The sequence below is a fragment of the Lingula anatina genome, chromosome 6 (assembly GCF_051362555.1).
Source record: "Lingula anatina isolate TDL-2025a chromosome 6, LinAna3.0, whole genome shotgun sequence".
Classification (NCBI taxonomy): domain Eukaryota; kingdom Metazoa; phylum Brachiopoda; class Lingulata; order Lingulida; family Lingulidae; genus Lingula; species Lingula anatina.
In genome coordinates, this window is record NC_141772.1 from 21,582,087 (window position 1) to 21,600,108 (window position 18,022).

Consider the following 18,022-nt stretch of genomic DNA (forward strand, 5'->3'; position numbering starts at 1 on the left):
TTGTGACACATACCCGAAGGAGAAAAACATCAGGATAAGCAACAGCCACGTTGAAAAGCACCTGCAAACGTACGATGCATACAAGACAATTTGACATAAGCCATTAATTAAAACAAAACCGCACTGCATGCGTTCGAGTCCTATCATGAACGCAAAAATCAAATAGCAGGCGTCTGTTATGGAAATCACCGACAGGAGATATGCTGCTGCTATGTTCTTATAAAACATTGGTCGGCGAAAAATCACTGCCGAGAAAATGCTGCAGAAAATCCCTGCGACCATAGCCAGTAGCTTGATAAGCAGATGAACATGCTGCAAACTTGCAGGATTTGTCCACGAGTTCTCAAAGGTACCGTTAAGTGACAAGTTTGAAGATAGGTTCATATTGGAAGATAGTGAGTCTCCCTTTGCGGACATACTGTATAACTTTCAACGTACAAGTGGTGTTTAATTGACGAGCAGGAGAATTTACCGCAACGATATACTGCTGCAACTTCTTAAAGGACACCTTAGGAACGCCCACCGATACTGTTTTTGTCCAATACCTCCACGAGAAGCACCGGGTGACAGTGATTGTACAGACTGTGATGAATATGATAAAAGCGTGACATATCGGTTACCGTGCGCCCCTCCCACCTATGCCACCAGAGCCAATACCAAGGCACGGGGTTTTGAGTGATGTCATCGATAGTACTGACCAAAGAACACTTGTATATTTGTAACTCGAAGGGGAGATAAAGAGATAATTTATTGTACATCCAAAGTATATTTTCGGCAGTATGACAGGAATGGTAGTCAGCTATTAACAGCTATTGGTCCGGACCCCATTTCTTTGTATAGGTGACGTTCGTCTCATATACGGACCCCAATACTCCGACTAACCCTTATCTGTGCTTATCATATGAGACCCCGGATTTCCATTCCTAGGACTACAATTCCTGTCACATGCAGGACTAATTCTGAATCTGCAATAACACAGGCGATATCTGCTATGTATTGGGGAATTGAAGTGAACGGCGTTGCTACGTGTATGCTACTCTTCACTAAGGGAACACTTAGAAAAGCAGGCATTTAAAATAAGCCTTTCTGTTCAATAATTAAAAACGTAAAACAATAATTGTTCGCTTTATTGAAATGTACATTGTGTTTGGACTTAACTATCAAAGATTATTATGCAAATGAGCATAAAAATTATCACAGGGGTCAGAAATTAAATTCACATCTCTACGAGTCTTCAGTATCGTGTGTCTGCCTCTGGCAAACTCAAATGCTTCATAACGCCTCTCCATCGAGTAGTTAATGTTTGGAGCTACAATGTACGTAGAATGCAATTCTAGTTTTGGATCTACAGGTGTGTGTGTGTGTGTGTGTGTGTGTGTGTGTTTTTTTTGGGGGGGGGGGGACTTCGCTGAAATCGTAGCGGGAATAGGCAGTTCAGTCCTTTATGTGGACGTTCCTATGTTATCTTACACCTTACACGATGGCCACTCTTACCCGATGAGGACGTGCTTTGTCAATCTTTAATATGGTTCTGTGACCTATCCTACGGATAAATGGCATTACCAGCTGTATCAAAATCAAATTCCTGAAGTAAAATCTGGTGAGATTATACCAATAATAATGTAAAAGGGAGCGAAAACACGAAAATGGTTAAAAACTGGTCAAGGTGATAGGGACGGTCAAGCAATGAATCATGAGTAAGAGAAAATTATATGAAGAGATTTCGATGTGGTGGGTCAATACCGGAAAGGATACCTTTAATAATAGTTCAGCTATTCTAGTATCCGCATTTTGTTTATGGTAGACACCCGATCTGCAGGTTATTGACTCGCTGCCGTTCATTCTTCACTGATGAAGTTATTAAGGTAGAGACAGTATTTATCCTAAGTCTGATGGTAATAAATCAAAACACACCTGCGACAGAAACATCGATTTCAACTTATATCAGACATCTTAAATCAGTTGGATTGCAGCCAGAGGAAGCATAATGATAGTTAAGCAATTCTTCGCTGAATGCAGGATATTTTGTCCTCTAGTAATAGAGAGGTGAAGAAAGCTGCTGCAACTTAAGCACGTTCCAATTAGCCCACTCACATAGGATAACAACTCCTTAATTTGGCGGGAAAAGTGTTATAAAGCGGATGTGGAAACGAAAATACGTGGTTTCTCGGTCCCATTCAAAAGAGCTTCAGAGAAATTGTTTTCGGGTCAAACTATCGTTTTCTTTAAACCAGGTTGTTTCCTATTTTGCCGAGTTTGATTTACAATATTCTATGTAAGTTTGGCAAACATTTTGTTTTCTAAACGAGCAACAGCTGAGCTTCCATTTTGTTGGTTATGTCACCATTTTCATGTGTGGAATACATTGGTCATGCGCACATGCACGGACGCAGTCACCAACTGCTATGGGGTGCACGTAACATTATGATTGCAACTGGTGAATAAAATCGTTTTGAGATATTTTCTCACACTACAAATACACACTGTATGGTTTTACTAGAAAAGTAAGATTTTGGATGGTTTATGTCCTTGTTTACCTTCATGACCTTGTGTTCGTTGCCTCTGCTTTGGAATTTTACACCGTGCATATCGCTTTTTAAAAGGCCAAAAATAGTAAAGATATACGCCATTTTTACATTTGTACAGCAATCCACTACTGAGCAAAACTAGAAAAAAATTCTTTCTTGTCCAAAATGGGTCCTGCGACATTTCCATCGTTGAAGGGTTGAAATTGCTCTAAAGTTATATTTTCAGACATCTGCATATCTACATTTTCTGTTCTTTCATAGAACTTAGAAAACGATTAACCCCCTAAAATAAACGTAGGCCCTACCTGACGTTTTTTTTCTCTGAATTGTTCTGGACATAATGCGGTTTAAATGACTGGTCCATCATTTAGAACTAAATCATGTAAAAAGAATACTATACGTTGGATCCAAGTAAAGGAATTAGTTGTGTAATGATTCGTGAATAAAAGGAAATTGCTTTTTTTCTTTTTGAAGAAAATTCAATTTGGCGGAAAATCCCAGATAGAATACTTTCAAGATTAGACAACGGGAAGTTTATGCTCGTCGCTCTTTTTCAAAGAACAGAGCATTTAAGAATTGAGATCATGCTTAGGTCAACAATCTGAAATAAGTTCTTTTTGTTACAAAAGCCAATACTACTTTTTAATTTCATTTGTGTTCTACTATATGTTGTCGCTTGCTCAAAGTAATGCGACCCTGCTCTTCGGGGCTGCAAATAAAAGGGAATGAATTTCGTATTAATTCAGTTTGTTGCTAAGAGGTCTCACTGTCAATAAACCGCAGATGGATCGCATTTAATGCGGTTACTTCGAGCAGAAATAAAATCATTAATTGGTAGTTTGACAAATGTTCAGGATCTAGGTAGTGATTATTATCCGGTTAACTTAGCTTTCGAAATGCTATTCTTCACAACACTACATCTGAAACATGTTTCTTATAGGCGGCAACATCCTTCAAAGGAACAACTTAAACCACCCACGGCTACGTGCCACGAGATTCTAGGGAGAGAAGGCCAAGAGACATGAAACCAATGGAAACGAAAACATAAGAAATAGATGTAGAGTATATACCGTATAGCTAGTGCTCCAAAGACCACGGCTTGTTCTCGTACATGAAATAATAGAAAATGGATTAATCAGCAACGGTATTGAGTTGGTTTAGACCAAAGCCAACCTAACAAAACCAATAAAAATTTCACAAGGAAACTGTCAGTAGTTTGATAATATTGGTAGAGAAATGCTATTTCTATTTCAATCACATTTCCGTCTATGGAAAGCGGAAACATGGCTTATTTCTTGTGGGTATTTTTAGATTTGTACTGTTGTTTTAAGTGCAGTATACAATTTGATGAAGATGTTGGAGACTTGCAGACGAAACAAGATTTCTTAAATAGGAACAACTTTGAATTCGATTTGGTTCAAAATCTAACAATCTGATTCAAACAATTTTATCATGTCCCGAATGACTTGGACTAATTCGTATCAAGCTTATTGATATGCATATGATGACTGTCGTTGATGTGTTTGTCTAAAAACGGGTTAATTTTCTCTTACTGCAATGAACAGATATGATTGTTTGTTATAGTCAAGATTTAGTCTCTGAGGAAGTACATGTATATCTTATTTCTGTCACGAATAAACACTAGTCTAGGTCAGTAAACGTCCAAGTCTTGTTAAAGCCTACTAGTAGATTACATTTCCGTCCGGTACTCGTGTTTTGTCCCTTTATCCCTTTTCCTGAGGTGACTGTGCGGACACAGACGTTGGTCATGCAAAATTTTACCGATTCACGGCGTCGATAGCCTCTGTGGTTTTGTCAAGCTAAAGCCATTGAGAAATCTTAGAATTGTAAGCCCGTAGGCCGTAGCAATATCGAAGATGGCATGCACCGTTCACGTACGGGCAGTGTTGGGTTGACTTGCAGGGATCTTGATAATGACTGAACCCTCCTTCTTTTGATGGTTTAAGGATGTATAGCAATAGAAAAGGTGTTTAAACCTTTCAATAATTCACTTGCAGGATTTGAGATTGCGCTTTTCCTTATTCTTTCCACACTATAAAATACATCGTAGGGGACTGAGCCGACAACGATCTTCAAGGAGGCTGTGATGACAGCCTGCGGCAACTGTACTGAGACTGAAACTGTCACTTTTCACTTTTCAACCGAAAACCCGATTTTTTTTCTCATGCGACCTCAAGGTGATGTCGGAGAAATGGTACCGCACCAACACGGAAAATTATACACGATTTCATCGTATGGCGCCCATGGCAAATGTAATTTGAAGCGTGTACTTAACATGTCTCATTTTATATTTTAAAGTATTTTGCTTTAAAACAGAGCCTTCCTTAATTACCTTACGTAAATGCCTTCTATAATGGGATCTCTGACAGTCCTCCAGAAACCACAGCATAGTTATCCGATTACAAAGAAAACCCTAGACTGTCGTCTGGTAATTAGTTTGACTCTAAGGACATTAAGATGTCTTTGCCCCTGGATGTTCCATTACAACACCGACCCCAGGGAGGAAAAATCTAATTACATTTACATAGGTACTTTGCAGATACAGCCAGGAAGGGGTGCTAAAATACCTGTGTTTCAGTGCCCAAATCAACGTTTAAAACATTTAAATTGTGTATTAACATAGTAAAGTCTATTGAGCATATTTTTGGTTTTATACTTTGTATAAATTTTATTGTTGGCATCGTTATCTTTTGGCAAGGAGAATCAGAGCAGTGCAGCTGTATTTTGTGCCATTGCAATGAAGATGTGACAAAGATGACCTTTAGAACTGCAGAAAGAAAGTAATTTGAGCAGATTGCTAATGAAATTAAGGTCAAAGTTATACAATGAGAATTAGACATTTGTGTACTAAATGTAATTTTCCTGAAAATTCCGTCATTTTTAAAAATGTTATCTCCAGGGACGTACGCAAATTCCAAAGCCGACGAAAAATTACGGCAAGTAAACCGGTTTTGAGTTCTAGGTTTCAAGGTTTTTAGTCTTTCCTGTTATGGCGATAGTGGCTGGTGACGTTAGAGTGGAAATTTAGAAATTGTAACCAGGTTTATAGATTGGAATTTTCTCAGCTGTTTAAGAAATGGTGACATTTACCGGTACCTTGTTTAAATTTCCAGAATAATCTTTGCTAGTAGAAAGGTCTTATGTACACTGTATTCCTTAATGGAATTTCGTTCAGTTTATGTTACTTAATCCATAGAATGCGGCAATGTTTTTTTCTTGCTTTACGTCAGTGAAAAGTCAATTGTTGTGAATGGAAATAGTATCGTTATTCTTCATTAAGGGTTATCAGATCATTTATGAGCCGTGGCCATATTTTACATGTGCCAATTAGAAACGTTTGGCTGATCCATGTTATCATTAATGTATTTTTGATTAATCCTCAAGGATTTTCTGTAGCAAAAAGTAGAACAGAGCTTAGGAAAGTCAAATACCTTATCGTTGCATGCATATATGGGTTCCGTATTTTAACGTGTCTTGAAAAAAAAAAAAAAAAAAAAAAAAAAAAAAAAAAAAAAAAAAACAGCCCTTAGACGCCACCGCAGTTTATTGAATAATCGGTTGGAGAAATATCGCCCATGATGTACATGTCAAAGGGACTTTTGCAGTGACATTTTCATGGGGATTTTTCCGAAAAAGCGAAGAAGAGTTGTTGGAACACTTGTAATATGATCGAGATATGGGGTTATGTGGGATTGATGCATGCTTGATTATACATGTACATCACCTCCGGTCAGCCTTAGAGGACAATTCTAAAGACTGTGGCATAAGAGAAAGATTCCTTTTAACTGGTCCTGAGCAAGGTGAGCGAAGAAATAATTTTTTCAGAAACTTTTTTTGATTTCTGTATGATATTTTCAGTTTGCATGCCAAAGCGATATTTTGCAACCAACTCTGTATGCTCCCTCCCCCCCCCCCAACCCCCCGCTGTATTTCTGTGCATCTCTGACCCACGCGGTTGCAGCAGCTCCCAGTGAAACGTGTGAGGCTGCACGGATTGCTATACTGGAGAGATATTCTTATGTTATTAAAGCCATGAATGAAACTGTTCAAATCTGAAATATTTTACTTGCTGGGAGTATTGCAACTGTATTTTTCAACACTACAAGTTAATTGGATTTTCAGTGATGGTTTGTAACTGTACTGATGTATACAAAGACGTGAAACTCCAAACACACACATAAGTTGCACACTGATTCGCACTGCACCACGAGAAACACGAACTTTTTCATTTGAAGTATCAACGAGTAGCTTTCACGGAACATACATGTATAATAAAGCTAACTATATAAACCACTGGTCATATGATCCTATTGGGAGCAGAAACATGAAATGTAATGTAGTACGTCTATAAAGTTGCACCAATTATTCTTTGGTTGTGCCGTCCACCACCTACTAGTTTGTGATGCGTTCTCAGGATAATACTGAAGCATGCCCCCAGAGGACCGAACTATGAAAGATGCTGGAGTAAATAGCTGGGTAGCTTTGTTCCGGTGTAACGAAACTGAGGGTCCGTGTAACAGAAAGTCCGCCTTCCGTTAAGTTATAATGGTTAGGGTTAGTCTGACCTAAGTGGGTCAAAACCCAGGTTGAGGCTTGCCTGTACAAATGAATGGGAAGCGGACTCTCTGTCATGGGGAACTCTCTGTCACGTTACACCGGATCTCGAGGTAGATTTCACTGATGCTGGATTAATTATTGCTGAGATTCCTTTCTGTTTGTTGCTTTCTGATCCTGGTACCGTGATGCTGTCACTGGTGTGGGTTAAGAGTTTATGTAGTCTTTCGGATCAGGAAGAATGGTTTTTAATTAGAGGTAGCTAATGCACACTAACTCCACGGGGACTCTCGCTGAATGCAATCAGATTAACAGAATAACATGTCTACTTTATTTTCCAACGTACTCGTATAATAACCAGCTTCTCTGTATTCTGCTCAACGCAAAGAGGAGGCATGTTAATTGGTTGCCTTCAGGGAGAGTCCCCATGGAGTAAGTGCATATTATAGGTAGGTCGACAATACTCATTCTGAAAAGCCTCTTTAATCCTGGTGGCTATCTGCCGTCTCGTATCCAATCTGCGGTTAATTGCCTCCTTGTACTACTCATGTTTGTCTTCATAAAAGACGCCATATTTCGTACCTGGGAAGGACGCGTGATTCTGAAATCACTGTTATCAGATTCAGATAATTAATGAAAAATTAAAAGCAAAAAGCTATACACATTACATCAGCAGATTTATTTTTTCCAAATTCCACTTCACTAGTATCTCTGCTGACGAAATTTATGGTTTAGTAGCAACTTTTTTAGGTAAAATGTTATTTTCATTTTCCGTGTTTACTATTTTACAACAGCTATTGTCAGTGGATTAAAACAAATATTTTTAGCAATGAAAATTAAGAAGAATTATCTCATTTTTTCTTTGTAGATGTCGTTAAGATTTTAACTTCAAAAATGTGGCGTTATTACATGTATTTTTGCATTGCTTGACACCAATTGCTTTACTCTCCGCCTCAAAGATATTGGTATCGCTGTCTGATTTTAAGTCTTCACGATGTCTACATAGGCCATTGTAAACTCAAAAATGAAGTCATCGGGATTGCACATGATACATTCCTCAAACTGGGAGTATAACTGATCCATTATGACTTTTCGTTCTTCTTCCGATCTGTGCTCGGAGAGACCAGAGTAGAATATAGCATTACTCCAAGCTTGGACCGAATTAACGTACCTTTTTATCGAGCGAGTTCCTGGATTAAAAATGGTTAGCTATATTACATTATATACATGTAGTCTTCAATCATGTAATCTTGTGTACAAATTACGGATGTTCGTCTTACGATGTGCATTACAAGAACAGTAGAATTTTTGCCTAAAAGTAGTAATTCAGAGAAACTTGGGGACACTTATCATTGGGCTTTTACACGATTTTTTTAGTTCGTAGAATAGTTTTATTATTTCGTGCCTTTACTTGTATACATGAACATCACAGAGTATATTTTCAGAAACTTTATTGAGAAAGAGAAACAATATGCCACTTGTACAACGCAGAAACCATACGCATATATTATTAAAACTTACCTGTAACTTTCTCTTTTCCTACCATTGCAGCTGGGTTGATTGGAACATCTTTCATTTTGATTGAAATAAGTTTTAAACCTTCTTTTAAAACCTTGGAGTCCTTGCTTACAAACGGTGCTTTTAATTCAACTTCTGATCGTCGATAATATGCAGCGTTTGTATTTTTAAATTCCTCCTACGAAAATAATGAATCTGTTAGAATTTAAGTTATATTGCATTGAATATTAAATACAGTATATCACCTATGCTAGACGAGCATGCACAAACTTCAATTCTTGTTCAGTCAATCTGATCATCTACATTTTCTTTTCTATACTTTCTTTTATTTTTTGCACTTATCGCCATTCATGATGTTTTTTTCAGTTAACATATAAATATAATATAAAAATTAAAAAAAAAGATATTTCATCACTATCGTTACCAAATACATGTATGCATCAGTAGAGCTCTGAAACAAGAATATGATTTTGCACAGTTTATTATTATTATTGTTATTTTAATTTTTGTTAACAGTGAAATTACCTTTGTTATCACACCTTGCTCGACATTTGACCACCAAATGTCTCTTAAAACTCGTAAGTAGGCAGGGGTGCCCCCACTGCTGGGTCTTCTAAATTCATTCGCGTCCTTTAACCCCATTAATCCAATGATCAGATGAGCACCTAAAACACCAATAAGATTATTTAAACTTAGACCCCATTTCCAGAGATTAGATCGATCTACTTTAGATCGACCTAACTCCCTGGGGGTTCACGCTAATTAGCAGTCAGCCGAGCGGACACCAAAGTTAATTACCCCCTTACAGCTTGTAGTAGGCGGGACGGACATTTAAGCCGGCTTATCTGACAATAATCTAGTTAGACTCCCCGCTGGGATAGATCGATCTAAAAGCTCTGGGAATACAGCCTTAGACGCCATTCTCATTTCTAGATCGATCTAGCAGGACCGACCCATTTCCGAGACGATTTTCGCTAAATGGCATTCAGCTTAAGCGGTTAAGATGCCTGACACCCCTACGGAAGCTGCTAAACGATAGTTTTAAAATTATGCCTAACAACTTCATTAGGCGTGCCAGACATCAGAGACGCTTAAGCTGAATGCAGTGTAACAAGAAACCCCTCGGAGATATGTCGATCCTTCTTGATCTGGCATGGGAACGGGGTCTTAATTCTTTAACCTAAATCGTTTATCATATATATCATGAATAACATTTATTGAGACGCATGTCGTTTGATATATGCTGTAAACTGTTTATTTTCCTAATGCTAACATATTGACTCGACCAACTTGAGCATAATAAATTTGTTTTTGTTACGCTAATTGTGCATATATTTCTATATTTCGTGCATTTTGGTGTTTGTAAAATACACTTATTTGTACTTTCTGCTCACGTTGGGATCTATCTATCTATCTATCTATCTATCTATCTTAACCAGTAAAATTACTGATGCATCATTATCATACGGGATGTTTAAAATACCTAATACCTGTTTTCATTTCCCTTGCCCTGTTTATCAGAATCGTTTCCCAGTCTTCGGCAGCTTGTTTTTGATATGCATGGCGCTCCTTGTCGCTCACATCTGCCTCTTCTTGGCAGAAAATAGCTCGCTCAAGGGTACAGGGGCTAGAATATATAATGCATTGTGATAATAAGGGGAGTTCACACGTATTGATCTGTGCTTTTAAATGTGTACTGCTTTTGTAGGCATTTTCGCATTGTGGGCCACCCATTGAGCTACTTTAAGTTGCGAAATCCCCGAGAGTCACTGTCGGTTTTGAACTAATTGACATCACTTATGATTATGCGTAATAATCGTCAAAACATTTAACTTTGATGCAGTTATTTTAAGAAATACCAGTTAAATTGTTGTCAAATATGAGATTAGATGTTTTTTTAATGAACAGGTAATGAGACATTACACATTAATCAGTATGTCCGAGTACGAATTAATGTTGCTGTAAGCTGATGTGATTGGTATATCTGTACACCTGACGAGGTGTATATATTACGTCGTATCAATCCAAAGAACGTTCTGTAAAGGAATATGGGGATCAGAATCAGATATATCTCATTATGAACACGAAGAATAAATAAAAAAGTATTAAGACACCGTTTGCTAAGCCAGTGCATTGCGTTTGACGACACAGCAAGATCCACGTAATTTGTTGGTGTGCAGGAACCAAAGAATGAAGAACCGCTTGCGAAGATATGCACGTTTTGAAATGCCACGGGACTGGAGTCAAGGTTTATCGATTCTCCTAATAATTAAAAATATCACGTTAGAAAAAAAATAACAGCCTCTGTGGTTGACAATGTATATAATGACACCAACACGTATATAATGACACCAACACATAAATAATAACACCAACACATATACCAACTTATATGTGAGAATACTGTAAAAAAACATTTTGCCGACTTTGCAATAACAGTAGGCCCTATTCACAAATGACCGTCATATGAGAGCTGGTGCGACGCGACCTCTCGACCACGGAGGTTTTTAGATCGTATACCTTGCGTTACACGGAATAGGGAATTGAAGTCGTTCCATGGTTGATCCTCATATATGATCAGGAGCGGTTTTTCAAATCCATGTTTTCTTCGTAGTGCTCCTTGAAAGTAAAATGCTTTTTTATTTTAAAAAGACAGTGGCCCCGAAAGACTAGGCAAAATTTTTTTATGTAAATGACAGAATATTATTAACTTTTATTATCTATTATCTGATATGTGAAAATTACTGATTTACTTACAATAAAATGCTTGGTATCCAAATTAAACAAAAGGAACTTTTTATCTAAGTGAGACATGCAAATTTAAACTGTTGTGCTGAAAAAAATCGCCATTCTCTCCTCTCTTAAGATGAAGACGATATATAATACAGTTTTGAGATTAGAAATCCTTCTTTGACTCAAGAGTAAACCCCCACTTATTCTTTTCCGATTGAGAGCTGTATATCAAGACGAGGACCCGGTCCCAACACACACACACAAAGATAGGGCTTTTGATAAAGATCTTTCATTCGTACCTTTAATCTCGATCATAAACTTAAAAGATATGTCCCTCCATCTCCGGCACCATAATCACAGATGACAAAGGGGTTCTTGTTATTCAGCACCGATGCTTCATCTGAAAAAGTATGATTACCTTACGTAGTAAGTTGCTTTCTTTAATTTTGTTTATTATGCCTTTGTAGTTAGAACATAGCAAGGTACTCCAGTGTGATTTTAAAAAGTAAAGAAATGCACATATATATACGTGCAATGGTCTCTCCGCCTCTCACACGCCTCCCCATGCGTCGTCCCTGCAGGGTCACAGTAATTAAATCTCGGCTTAATTCAACCGGTCGAGGGGCGATGCGTGGGGAGCCGTGTGAGAGGCGGAGAGACCATTAAAGGATAAAGCGGTCTTCCTTTCATGTAGGTCCGCCATATTTAGTTCGCGGCCTAGCTATCACTTTGCTCTTCTCGCTCTGAGTGTTTCCTATGATAAATGTTCCGTTTTTTAAACCCAGACTCATGTCTGCAATTCTGTATTTTTTATTTCAGCAATTTTAATTTCTAAATAAAATAATTTAATGAAAATAAAATACCTATAGCCCGCAGCGCCATGGTTAACTCATCATTATACAATGATTCGGAATAAGAACCATTTTCGCTCCAAAAGCGAGATCCGTCATATCGGTCTGGAACACGGTAGATCGGGCGTTCAAACTGGTTGACTCTGGTCTCTGTAAGTATAAAAATCTACATGTGTCTCTGTGTTTTGCTCGATAAAGGCAAAGCGTCTTTTTTTCTAAATAATGTTGCATTTAAGTAATGTTTAAGAGTGACTGAAATATAAAGCTCATCAACAAACTGTCTTCATTTTTGGACAGGCCATGCGTCAAAGTACTTTATATCGTGCGGCTCTAATGATTCCACACAGATGCCACAAAATGGTGGAGAACATTGTGGGATCACTGTAAACAATCCTTATCCTTTTGCGGGTCAGTGCATGTATGTCACGTCCTGCCTACTTCACACGCATCGGGTAACAAACGGACCTACTTCTGGGATTTCATTCATTAAATGTCATTTCCGTTTTGTCTTTAATTGTGCCACTTGTTGACGTTATGTTAACTATTGGCAATTTTTCTTTGCCCACAGAATGTTTTTTTTTTTTTTTTTTTTTTTTTTTTTTTTTTTTTTTACTTTTGTAGTACACCCTCTGAATTCTACCACAAAGTTGCCACTCTGTGATGTGATGGATTTTCAACTATGTCATGGACCGCTTTTTATGTATTCACCGAGGACAAGCCATTGCTCATGTCCGACTACCACTCCATAATTTGACCCTTAATGGTTCTTATGGCAATTATTTCTATCAGCCTTTACTTGTATTCGGACGTATCATACCTACATGCTTACTTTCCTATGCACATCATGGGGCTGTTATCGCCCTATGTACGGTGATGCAATGCTTCAGCGTATTCTTTTCAAAATTAAGGGTTTGGGGTGGGGCACATGTACGATTTCCCTTTGTATGTTTGACAAATAAAGCACTGCTACCACATATAGCCCCATATACAGGATAGCATGGGAAGTTCATTATTTAAGCCTCGGTCACAACCGGCCGTACGGACTCTTAGGGGCCGTTTGCGTCCAAATTTTGCGCAGAATCTCACGTCCCATGCAAGTCCTTCTTACACAATTTCGAGTTCGCAGACAGCCCGTAAGCACGTACGGAGGATGTTGGACATGTCCAAAAGATTCTACGAATAGCCTGCGAACAGCGAGGCCGCAAGCGTAACTTGCTCCCCTCGCATGGAGTTAGCAAGAGAGACGCGCGTTGTGCAAGACGCAATGAAGGAGCAAGTGCCCTTTGCGTGTTGAGTAAGGCGCACGCCCTCACAACTAACGAACGAAGTCGAGAGCACACCGGGAATGCGTCGCACGTGCGTCACCCCCTCGCATGGTGTATAAAAGGCGTGCTTACGACGCACGCTCGTGTCTTTTCCATGAACGTCGACTGTGTGACGTGTACAACAATTTTCAAAATTTTCAAATTTTTGCTAAATTTAGTTTCTAACATGCCTCCAAAAGGCAAGAGAAAGAAGCTTACATAGTAGAAAAAAGGGAGGAGGAAGAAGAAAGAAGAGGAGAACAGGAAGCAAAACTGACGTACGCCATCAGTGCGTTACCACAAACGTGTGAGGCAAGTGTGAAGCAAAACTGACGCAAAAGGGCATTACTTTCGCCGTGCGTTGCATTCCCTTCGTAAGTGGTGAGTGTGTGCCACGTACACAGGAAGCAAGACAAACTCAAGACATGAGTACAATTTCCACGGCCATCACTCCTTGCAATTAGCATCCCTGCTTGAAAGGACATCTCATGTGGCCCTTGTGACTCGCAAGGCAGACTTTCCTCTACCTCTACGACCTCCACGGCCTCCGCAACACCCGAAAATCGCAGGGAAATTCGTGCGTCCGGTTGTGACCGAGGCTTTAGTGCATGACACACCCACGTCAGCAATTGTTTTGCACCATATGACTAAAATAAAATTGAATAAATAAATACATTGAATTGAATGACTACGGTGATTATTAGACGACACTGTAAGCTTAAAGGAAAATATTATGTACACTAGCTCAAATAATTGCTTTAGCTTTGTATAAAAAACATTGTAGGTGATTAGAAATTTCTTCATTACATTTTACATGTACATGTACACAAATATTGAAGTATAATGCGGTTGTTAATAAAGCAATAGGCAGCTCAGGCCTGTAGCCAGCAATTTTAAAAAGGGGATTCTTTTTTTGGAAAAAGTAGACCTTTTACCATAAAGCCTTTATGTCTCCAAAAAAACTTTACTTAGAGGCGATATTTTCCCAGCAAAAAGTGGGATTCTCTTGAACCCCCGAACCCCCACCCCCTGGTACGGACCTGAATACTTATCTAAAAGGTTTTTTGTCCATTTCACAAGCAATAAAACAAAAATATGTATACATGTTTTATACATTATCCTGCAATTTTACATTTAGATAAAATGCTGCATGTAAAAAATTTACAATCGAGTTTTTGTCACACTATAGCACTCTCATTAAAAGGATTCAAGCGAGATATATATGTACTCAGCAGCTATAATTCTTATGTACATAAATACTACCGTCATTTGCCGCTATGGAAGATGCATCCATGTTGGTCTTTTGCTGTATGTGCTTCGTTCAAATAACTTGAAATATATGTCAATGTGTCCAAGTTCTAGTTAAAAAGGTGAACCTTTTATAGTTGCTGGTAATTGTCTTTTCAGAACGGATGCAACACAAATGTATTGTTCATTTAACAATGATATATCCATTTATATGCAGGTCATTTGTAAAGAAATGAGCATTTGACGCACGAAATTTACCTTAATGGACGCTGTGTGTCCCATTCCCCCTTAGATGTCGTGCACATCCCGTAACCCTTATAAGCGAAATTACACGGTAGATAATATCTTAAGTTAATTATGAAAGGCAATATTTTAATTAGATTTGAAATATAAATATTGGAAGGACTGGTGGTGAGTACAATGAATAGAGACCTAAGGCTGTAGAAGTACAGCTGGTTGTAAATACACGGCTCTTGTAGTTTTCTAGATCAGCGAACCGATTACTGAACCTTTTAAAGACACTCGAATTTCTAGTAGTATATTGCTAAACTGATTTATTTCATCTTTGATATGTTCTTGGTTTCTATCCATGTTGGAGGGCGCCCAGTAAAAAAAGGGGGAGGGGGCAAGTCAAACTGATACAGGTGCAAATATCACGCAAATATGTGCGCCCCTTACCTGACACAAAACGTGAACACTGATCTGGTATAGGACAAAGTTATTGCACTCAACCAACCAATGTGTGGCTGGCGGCGGTATGGCGTATTCTTAGTTATCAAAAATTAGCATTTGAGACAAATTTAAAAAAAATTAGCATAGACTGTAAGGAACGTTGTGGCGCCCCTTAACATGCCCCGCTCACATTATGATGTCGCCCGTCTCTCGTGACCCTTGTCTCGTACAGCTAGATAATATCTTAAGTTAATGTTTAAAGATAATATTTTAATTAGATATGTAATATAGTGATGGGTATGAATAGGACTGGTGGTGATTGCAATAAAGACAGAACTTTTCCTTGGTAAAACCTTCGTCACTGAATATGAAAACTGTGCATACTACCAAGGCATATATGGAAACATGTAATAATAATAATAATAATATTTATTTCTTAAAAACCTCGCTACAGAATTTGGTCTGTAGTGGTGCTGCAGCACTTTGGACAGATTGCAGTATGCGTGATTACACACAATAGATTTATCACTTTCTTTCACCAAGGTTTTAGAAAAAATATAATTCTTCTGTTTACTTCAAATGGACGTATATATTGAGAATATCTGATTATACTAGTAGATAAAGTAAATAAATACTAGTTTATGCTAGTATAGCAAGTCGTAATTAAATACTAGTTAAAGGTTTGAACTGACAGGAAAATGGTTTCATAGTAGATAGATAGTAGGTAGATAGTGGCAGCTCAGTTTGACAGCTAAACACGCTGGCCCTCTCCTCCTGTGGCTTTTATGTCGTCACCGTAGCTCATTAACTCCCAGGCCTAACGAAAATGATTCTTTTTAGAAGCTTGATATTTACAAAATGAATTTCTAGTTAGTGTATTTTGATTAAGAAATAATTATTTGGGCATGTTTTCTGAAGGTTATGCTCCGTTCAAAACATTTTCTGATGGTCTGGCTGAAATCCTTTAAGACTTTGAGCTCCTTGTCGGACCCACATATACATGTTTCACGCTGTCTAACTGTTTTTGAAATTGAAGTCTCGTATACAAGTTTTATGTTGTTTTTTTTAATATATTTCTAATATTATTTTCCGACACAACTGAGGATAGTTATAGAAGGGGCCTCATGCGATTTGGTCAAATGGGACAGAAATGATGAAATAAAAAAATAGAATATATCGAAGCACTTTAAAGTTTCTAGTTCTCGCCCAGGTCGCCCTTACAACGCTCATTGGTCTCATAGGAAGCAGAAAGACGTTGAGAGCACGCCACTGACCTCCACTGGTCGCCGCTGATGGTACAAGGAAGACGACGATGAAGTTCAGTGGTTAGTCTGGCGTCGTCTATATCGCCTGGAATTCAATTGGACGTTGTAGGTTACACAGGGAACGGACATGTGAAGACAGATAAGTGGCGGGCACGTGAACAGTCGATCGTATATGTTACGTAGTTTTAGAGGAAAGGTCAAGATCGGTCGTTCCAAAGAAGACCATTGTCACATTAACACAGACACAATTAGGTTCTTCAATATTCTCCATAGGGTAAATTAAGTGCAGAAAGTCTACTCGGGCAATTCTCATAATTCGTATGCTACCTGCCAATTAAACCAATATGTTTTAAATGCCTTGTATTACACCAGATCATAGATATCGGGTCATGTGGGATTCGATGGTGCCTGCATATATAGTTGCATCAATTCAGGTCAGCTTTATAGGACAATTAAAATCTTTAGATTCATATGTTACAGTCTTTTTTTTCTGAGAGAGGTGAGTGAAAAATGAATCATATTTAAAAACTTTTGTTGATTTTTTATATTTATAGTTTGCATGCCAAGGACATATTTTGTTGTGAGCAACCAGTTTTTTATGCTCCCTTAGCCCCTCTGATGCATTTCAGTACGTGTTTGAACCGCAGGGTGACAGCTCCAAGTGAAGTGTGTGAGGCTCCATACTGGCAAGATATTTTTTTTATTTTTGGGGCGATGAAACAAACTGTTTAAATCTGAGAAATTTTGGTGGCGTATTGCAACTACATGTATTCATGAAATTCTTTATTGATAACTCTTAACTAAGAAAATGATATTGATTATTATTATGAGTAAAATATTTAATGATTAGTTTATTTTAATTTCTCTATGATAATTTTAAAACTAAATAAATGAGATTGATTATTTATGCTCAGTAAAAGAAATTGTTGAATTTTTTATTTACAAAAAATTTTTCCGGAAATTATGTAATTAAAATGATTTTTCATGCTAAGAATATGAAATAAAAAAGTTATCAAACTCAGTCGTAATTTTTCTTTTTCATAACAATATGTATTTGTTAATGGCATGTACATGAACATGATGAACTTGTATTTTCCCTATGCACATACATCATACACTCCCAAGTCTTGAATAAAGATTTCATACAATTAACCGGTTTAACAATATTGAAATGGTGAACTAAGCGTATAAGTAATATAAACAGTAGCCATATACGCCACCAGATAAAATAGACTTGTGTGTTAAATCAACAATGATAATCGCTAAAATAAAGATACTTGTTAATGTAAACAAACATGTGTCGCGTTGGACTCGTTTTAAGGCATACG

The 18,022-nt window shown here is 37.8% G+C and overlaps 1 protein-coding gene across 2 annotated transcripts; it reads right to left on the reverse strand.

The window, feature by feature from the left end:
* Positions 1 to 7,763: 7,763 nt before the first annotated feature.
* On the reverse strand, positions 7,764 to 15,020 carry LOC106175088 (uncharacterized). 2 transcript variants are annotated; one of them, XM_087014639.1, is made up of 9 exons: positions 14,773 to 15,020; positions 12,218 to 12,355; positions 11,654 to 11,754; positions 11,142 to 11,240; positions 10,736 to 10,883; positions 10,112 to 10,248; positions 9,147 to 9,286; positions 8,625 to 8,799; positions 7,764 to 8,293 (listed from the first exon to the last, which is right to left on the reverse strand). In XM_087014639.1, the coding sequence occupies exons 3-9, from the start codon at positions 11,667 to 11,669 to the stop codon at positions 8,085 to 8,087; spliced, it is 924 nt and encodes a 307-aa protein (XP_086870765.1). In that variant the 5' UTR covers positions 11,670 to 11,754; positions 12,218 to 12,355; positions 14,773 to 15,020; the 3' UTR covers positions 7,764 to 8,084. The 2 variants fall into 2 exon arrangements, with proteins under 2 accessions (XP_086870765.1, XP_086870766.1); XM_087014640.1 differs by lacking the exon at positions 10,736 to 10,883.
* Between the last annotated feature and the right edge of the window lie 3,002 nt (positions 15,021 to 18,022).